At 40.5% G+C, this 7,974-nt stretch overlaps 1 protein-coding gene across 5 annotated transcripts in view; it reads left to right on the top strand.

Annotated features, from left to right (window-relative positions):
* Positions 1 to 7,974, top strand: part of elmo1 (engulfment and cell motility 1 (ced-12 homolog, C. elegans)) — a 99,928-nt gene that overhangs the window by 42,852 nt on the left and 49,102 nt on the right. For 2 of the 5 annotated variants that reach the window (XM_032534945.1, XM_032534946.1), the window contains exons 7-14: positions 1,979 to 2,014; positions 3,595 to 3,694; positions 4,195 to 4,346; positions 4,517 to 4,595; positions 5,701 to 5,742; positions 6,046 to 6,096; positions 6,599 to 6,721; positions 7,773 to 7,901. In XM_032534945.1, the coding sequence (XP_032390836.1) occupies positions 1,979 to 2,014; positions 3,595 to 3,694; positions 4,195 to 4,346; positions 4,517 to 4,595; positions 5,701 to 5,742; positions 6,046 to 6,096; positions 6,599 to 6,721; positions 7,773 to 7,901 (712 nt within the window). The remainder of the gene's footprint in view (positions 1 to 1,978; positions 2,015 to 3,594; positions 3,695 to 4,194; positions 4,347 to 4,516; positions 4,596 to 5,700; positions 5,743 to 6,045; positions 6,097 to 6,598; positions 6,722 to 7,772; positions 7,902 to 7,974) is intronic. The other 3 variants (XM_032534947.1, XM_032534949.1, XM_032534950.1) reach the window with 3 other exon arrangements.

Raw genomic sequence — 7,974 nt, 5'->3', positions numbered from 1 at the left:
GGGGGGTTGTGTGTGGTTTTGTGTGTGGCCCTGGAGGCCGTTTCAACTGAAGATTAAAAGCGTGGACATTTTTCGCTGAGGTAGAATTTCTTAGCCGTTATGCCAGTGGGCAGTGTATTTTTGCGTGCCAGTAGCATGCTGTGTGAGCGCAAGGCTCCGGCCAGTGTAAAAATCCCAGAAGAAAGTGGCTGTAGAAGTGCTAACACATGCACACAAGCAGACCTATACGGTGCAAACTGGGAGGGCAGCAGCAGCCAGTCGTCTGGGAATCTCTAATTTTCTGCCTCATACAACTCTCATTATTCATCCTTCTTTACCCAGTGAAAAAAAAAGACAGACCAAAGAATTGTTTGCTTGCGTAAGGAGTTGTCTTCAAAGACACACTTATGTTGTAAATACACACTTATCCAAGGTCTAATATGCTCTTACTAAAGGCACAGTAAAAACCCAAACACTTGAGTACAAGACACAAGCACACACTGATGGACACTTACAGGGAACTCTGCAAAGCATTTCAAACATTAATTGTGCTGGATAGGATTCCTAAATTGAACAAACCTTTCTTACACTAAGTGATTTCTTCTTTCATGCTCCATATTATTTTGCAAATAAAGGGTCAAATTCAGTTAGATATGTAATGTCTTCTCTTCAGCAGAAACCACTTGTAATAATGATCTCCTATTTAAGGGTATGAGAGAGCAGCGCTTCCAGCATTACGCTTTTTTAAAACTTTTTTACAGGAAATCATTGAAGCTTCTTCTGCTTTTTTGCATATAATGTTCAAATTAGCAAATATTTGACCCTTCTTTGATCCCACTGCTAGGAGTCATCGCAGCAGCACTGATGTTGACTCCGCTCTGCTTCTGGCTCTTTATTAAATATGTTTTTATGTAGATTACCATCACATCAGTTATTCAGCACTGGAGAGTTTGGGTGAGTGAGTGAGTGAGTGAGTGAGTGAGTGAGTGAGAGAGACTCTGCTGCTTTTCCATCTCAACAGAAGGAGCTTATGACACACAGCCATGCAGATAGGTATCAGTGTCTGACACAAAACACACACACACTCATTAGTAATTAGTGTGCTTGCCAACTAACTTGGTGAACTGTAATTATTCAATGCTGGAGTTTCTTGAGGGCAAAGCAGTGCTGTGATCTAATTCGTATGCCAGAGTTGTTGTACTGGATTCATGTGGAAAGAAGTTGGCAGACTGCGGCTGTAACACAAGCACCACAAGTCAAAGGCAGATATCGCCCTCTACTGACTAAAACATGGAACCTCTAATGTGGTTTGACTCTGTCGGTGTTCAGAATGTACAGTGCAACTTTAGCCAGCTTATTATTAAGAGGTGTTGTTACTTTCCAAAAGATGGCAGAGAGTTTTTAGTTACCTCTGGTGATATATAGCCAAGCAGGCCGTTTTGGTTGTATTTGCACAGATTTTGAGACGTCTGTCTCTGAGAGGTCTGTCGCCAGCCCAATACAATGATACAGCAAAAATCACATTTAACATATTGAGCAGAGGTTAAAGAAATGGTGTCCTTGCTACTGGCTATTAATTGTTTTGGGGGTTTTTTGGAACCTACTTCCTACTGAAGAAATATTCCCAACGACAATGAAAGTGTTGTTTGATCATTTCTGTGCATTGTCATCTCTACCCAAGTTTGCTGTGTATTTTTTTATTGTACTTGCTTTTATTGTCTAAATAGGATTACTGGTCAGATGTATTCACTGTAGGTCAGTGTATGAATGTTTATGTTGAATGAAATATATAATTTAATTTCAGTTTTCTTGTGTCTGATTTTATACAACAATATATCATTTTTATGTTGTGTAATAGATTGGACTTGCTTGGACAATGGTCTCCTTTTTCAGTGACATTACCTTGGTACCAGATTGTGATGTGTGTAGTTCCTTGCTGTGTTGTTCTGTGCTGGTTTGTTTCCAACCTTTGACACCAAAGTTTCTTAAATCTTTGCAGACGCTATCAGAAACTACAGAAGATAATGAAGCCTTGGTAAGCCCCTCCCCTTTCCCCCCGGCCGGGTAACGTCTTTGGCTCTGTGCTCTTCCTAACCTGCTGGCCGAGTCTGCATGGTTAAGACTCTAGCCCCAGTGACTTATGGGAAGTTATATACATGTGCATTGCCATTTTCAGGCTTCCATTTAGAAATTGGTGTGGCACTTTAATTTTTTTTGCATGTGGTTTTGGGCAACTGCGACTAACTAATTCTTTAACACAGACTTAAAGAAAGCCAAGATTTAATTCTAAAAACTCAATAAAATAAGATATTTATTAAAACCAATTAATGTATTTCAGCAACACATATTATTAGTTTTACTAAAAGTCTCCCTGAATTAATCTTGGTGTTCTTAAATAGTGCTGTTCAGGGTAATGGGATAGTCTCTCTGTGGGCTCACTGTGAGGGGTTATTCAGCTTCTTCTCTTACTTTCACTTGAACATTATTAGCCAATAGCTTCTTTTGCCACAGGAACTCCATCCAACCATCAACAAGATTTTCTTTACTCTATCTAATCTACCCTTTAATGTCTACAATTTAATGTGGTACTGTGTAGTTAACTACAGTGTGTCATAAAAAATGCCCAGTACCATCTGCAAAAGTCTTTTCATCCTGTGGGTTACTAATTGCCCATTTAACTGTTCACTAATCACCTACCATGCAGCAACACTGACCCATGATGCTCTCTGTTGATCCACTGTAGGAATATTTGTGTCTTGAAAGCCTATTTCTTCAATGTTTTTTTTTTCAAGTTGCTTTCCTTTGCTTAATTTCATGGGTTTTAAGCTCTGCAAACTAACTACATAATTAAAACAATCAGATTATTCCTTTCTTAGTAAAAGTTTAGATTTAAGATTTATGCACCCTAGGTTTTGTATGTTTTGCTATCACCTTGACACAATGCAAGTACAACGGTATAAAAAAAATGGTGTATAAAAGATAAACCAGCTAAAGCTTGCTGGGTGGTTCTGTAATACCAATCTTAAGCAGTAGAGATCACTATTGTAAAATCTATTGGTGAAGCCATTAAGCATCTGATTATAAATTATGAGCAAGTTCTATATCTGATACATTTCTCATTAAATACTTCCAGCAGGAATATGTCTTGGATATTAACAGCTGTTTAATGCGCTCCCTGCTTTTGTCTCCTGTGACTTCTGCGGAGTGATTTATTCCTTTGATTTATTTGTTTAACTGCATGACTTCACTCTATTATGTAGCTTTCTGGTCCTGATTGAATGCCGCTCTGTGCTGCCCGGCTCCTGCTGGCCTTCTGACGGCCCCTGCTGTTTCTTGAAGGCCAGTCTGTCTGCATCGCAAAGCTCTTTCCCATTTTTTTCCCCTCTCTGTTCTTTTTCAGCAAGCCTGGTTGAAGCATTGATGTTGTGTTCTTCTGTTCCTCTGTCCCCTCTCCTCCTCCTCCTCTCCACCACCTCTCTGTGGCTCTGCTGACCGCTCATTCCTCGTTATGTTCCAAGCCATCTTGGCTTTGCAGCTATGCACTGCTCCAAGCCATATGCCGGAGAGATCTTTCCTATAGTCTATGTGTGTCTCTATGTGTGTGTTGTCCTGTAGTTTTGGCGACCTGCTGTCCTTCACTCTGACAGCCTTTGTGGAGCTGATGGACCACGGCATCGTCTCCTGGGACACTTTCTCTGTGGCCTTCATCAAGAAGGTCAGCCAAGAAAATGTCCCATTTAGGAATTTAAAGGGGATTATTGTATTTATAATCCTGCTGTTATACTAGATATTTGTTGGAAAAGTTTAGATTTCCCAATCACATAATGTCTTTAAGGGCCTCTGAGATAAATACATGGCTGTAAGTTTAGTATTTTCTCCTGATACAGTCATTAAGCCAACCAGCGGCTGTCCTGAATGTTTCAAAATAGTTTGGTGATGATCCTAGTGAAATAAAAGCTAATAAATAATATGCAGGTCACTTTTTTGCAAACAGATATTTTCCTAATTAGCTTCTACTGTATATGTCAATGGGACAACAACTAAGTAAAAGCAGTTTTGTCTTAATTTTATATTCCCAGGTGCCAAAAGGAAGTTTTTATTTTTTATTTTAATGTCCTCCATTACTTTTGTTGATCTCTTTAAAGCATTACCTCTTATAAATTATTTAGTGTTTTCTGCAGACTCCTCATCTCCCCTGCTCTGTTCTTCCTGCAGATCGCCAGCTACGTGAACAAGTCGGCCATGGACACCGCAGTGCTGCAGCGGTCCCTGGCCATCCTGGAGTCCATGGTGCTCAACAGTCAGGATCTATACCACAAGGTGGCACAAGAGATCACCATCGGGCAGCTCATCCCACATCTTCAAGGGTAAGTGGATCAATAGGCTGTATGTAGGAAGACTAAATTGGTTGATTCATTTTTAATGTATAAATGACATGGTGATAAATGCATTTCAAACAACCTGGGAAGGCGATAATGAACTACTTACGGTATACGTATAGCTAATATTCTTGTGTGTGCTATTTTTGTAATTACAGGACTGATCAAGACATTCAGACCTACACTATTGCTGTCATCAATGCTCTATTCCTCAAAGCTCCTGAGGAGAAGAGACAGGTGAGGCTTCAGTGTGCACACAGCACTTACTGCATATACTGTACTGTACATCATATGTAGTGAGCTGGAGTGAGCTTTAAATGGTGCATTCACATGTGAACCCACCAGCATTTTTTTGTACTGTTACAGTGTACTTTTTGTTTATTTTTGTCTCATGTGTTTATCTGTTTCCAGTTTAGTGTAACAGTAAAATGTAGTACAACAGTATTGATTTAAATATAAAAGCCCAACAAAACCCCTCTCTCCATTCCTCTCTGCAGAAGTGACATGTTTTCTCAACCATGCTCTCATTTCTCCACTCATCTCTCTCCTTCACTCTCTCACCTACAGTATTTCAAGCTTTGCCCTGTAGCTAATCACATGATCCCTTGAATCAACACCATAGAGTCCAGCGATGTGCTTTGACATTAATAATGAATTATGCTAACCCCACAGCTTTTCTCCTATGCAGCATGGAAAAAGTGCATACAGATTGTAGCACACTTAGATGTTGCCGCGTTTATTCTTTTTTTTGTATGGCCAAGGTCAAACGTGCAAATTTTGGCAATTTTACAAGGGTCTGCTCAAATCAGAGTCAGGCAGTTGGTTGGAAGCCATTTTAAGCCACCTAATTGTGTTGTTTTAGGTGATAAGTGAACAATGTTTCCTTTTGCTCAGGTGTAGGCATGTGTGGTAATATACGTTTATAGCAGACATTTTTATTTCTGCAGAGAGGCACTTTTATAATGTGATGTTATGGTGCAGTACCTGATCATCATGTCATGTTCTTTTATACGCAGATCAATCAGAGATGACACATTTAAATGCAAGGGCCTAATGAGAATATCGGTTCTTCGTTTGTGTGTGTCTTCAAGTGCGTGTGTGTGCGTGTGTGCGCGTGCGTGTGTGTGGGTTAAGGGCTCAACAATCAGTAAAGCTATTATTATGATCCCCCAGTCTCCCACGGTTCTGCTGACTCCATTGCCTCTCCCCTCTCCTCCTCTACAAGCTGCACCACTGACAGAAAATGAATTTTTTTTTTTAACCTTTCAGACTCTCGTTTTCCACATTCACTCACTCACCCTCTCTGTCTCTGACTTTTTCCTCACTGCACGCGATATGGTAGTTTGATGAGCACATTGTGGACATCCTAAATAGACCCCTGACAGTAAGTGCACCCTTGATTAGCACACTTTGTAGTATGCACTGTAGAAGGCATTGGTTAGTGCATTTAGTATTCTGTTTCAAGATTAAGTTCTTTTTTTGGGATGGCTTTCTTACTTTCTACGGCCGGTCAGTTTTTGTTTATTTTGCCCGCATTCATTTCTCATTTCAACATAGAAACCCCCTCCCAAGAAATTTTTTTTTGGTATATTGTTGTGTCTTATCCTCTCTCTCTCTCTCTCTCTCTCTCTCTCTCTCTCTCTCTCTCTCTCTCTCTCTCTCTCTCTCTGTTTTTCTCCCTCTATAGGAGATGGCCCATATTCTTGCCCAGAAACAGCTGCGCTCCATCATTCTTAGTGTAAGTCTAACCATGCCCTTCTCCTCTTTACCACTCCAGTGTATCCATCTCTGTGTTTCCTTCTCCACCGGTCTTTATCTCTGTTTGGGTTCATGCCACTGCACCAGTGTGATATCAGAAAGGATAATGACACTTGCCACTTTTGCCTCTGTTTCACGTTGCTGGTTATTATCTACTGTACTTACTTTCTCACACCTGTTCCCTTTTCTCTCTTTCATCTTCCGCCTTGTGTTGAATTTCATTTCCCCCCTCTCCTGTTCCCACATCTGACTTGTTCTTTCTAATCCCTGTGATTCACTCCCAAATCCTCTTATTCTCCTTTGTTATCTCATGCTTTCTTCCTGTAAAATCCATGTCTTGTTTGTCTGAACCCAAAACCTCTCACCTTCGCTTTTCCTTTGCACATCTAACATCTCTGCTCCCCTCTCTGTCTTACTCTCCCCTGCTCTTCTATCTCCCCCTCCTTCCTTGTCCTCCTCTGTTTGTCCTCCACGCCATGTAGAACGTGATCCGGAGCCCCACACCCATTAACGATGAGATGGCCCACCAGTTGTACGTCCTGCAGGTGCTCACCTTTAACCTGCTGGAGGACCGTATGATGACCAAGATGGATCCCCAAGACCAGGTGGGGGACTGTGAATGACGCAAATTGGAATGGTTGACAAATTGAGGGATGGATGGATGAAGGTAAAGACAAATGGGGAAATGCCAAAAAAAGGAAAGGAGGGGACATCATTATCTTCAAAGTACTTTAAAACCACATAAACGATAGCACTGATGTATATCTACAGTATATCTCTGTTACTGTCAACAAATCCTATTAACCAACCAATACTTTAATCAGTCCGTCTCTCAATACTTTTCCACCTCTCCGGCCATTATGTTGCTATCAGCCCTGCACTCATTAAATGCTGCTCAATATTTTAATCTTTAAAAATGGGTCACAAAAATATAGTTTTATTTCTTCTTCTTTTTTAAGAAAAGGCTAATTTAATTTCCTAAAACAGCTGGGCACTGGCATTTTTTTGCAAACGCCACTTAAACAGGAGGAAATGGTGTATTTGTTGACTTTTTTTTTAGCTGCATCGTGATACACATTTTGTGCTTTTGAATTTTTGACAGAAAGACAGAGTATGTGGGATTGACTCAAAATAACCTGCTGTGCCCATGTTCATCATAATGAAGGAACATGTCACCCAGTGCAACTGTGTGGCTTTTGGACATTAATGGAGCTCTATGGCAAAGAGGAATAAGATATATCAGGCTTTTTCTGCACCAACAATACTTTTTTAGTAGGATTTGGTTTTGGTGTTTTTATGGGATTTGTTGACAACTATAGAATATCACTAGAATTGTCTCAAAAAAGGAGACATTATCAAGACAAAATAGTAAGCAGTCAGAACATGCAGGTCTACCTGTAGCTTATATTGCACAAGCAACTCAAGAAAACCTTTTCAGGAAAAAACAGACAATTTCAGCCTGTCCTGGCTATTTTAGGTTGGCCAAGTAATAAAAACAGTGGAGAGACATGGCTGTTAGCCAGATTGCCTTGGGCACTGCAAGACCCCACACATCCGAGATGAGGCTGAAGCATTCTTAAATTATAAAATGGTGACAGGAAGAATAGGCAGATGGACTTATGAACAGCACTTTAATATTCTTTTCTGCATATGCAGGCTCAGAGGGACATCATCTTTGAGCTGCGGAGAATTGCCTTCGACGTGGAATGTGAGCCCAACAACAGTGGCAGCATCGAGAAACGCAAATCCATGTACACCCGGGACTACAAGAAGCTTGGCTTCATTGTAAGTTTAGCTTGTGTTTCAAATTGTATCATAAATTCACTCATTCGCTGATGACATACTTGGGCTGCTATAT

This window comes from Etheostoma spectabile, chromosome 14 (genome assembly GCF_008692095.1).
Source record: "Etheostoma spectabile isolate EspeVRDwgs_2016 chromosome 14, UIUC_Espe_1.0, whole genome shotgun sequence".
NCBI classification, from domain to species: domain Eukaryota; kingdom Metazoa; phylum Chordata; class Actinopteri; order Perciformes; family Percidae; genus Etheostoma; species Etheostoma spectabile.
This window is presented reverse-complemented; position numbering and strand designations above follow the sequence as displayed.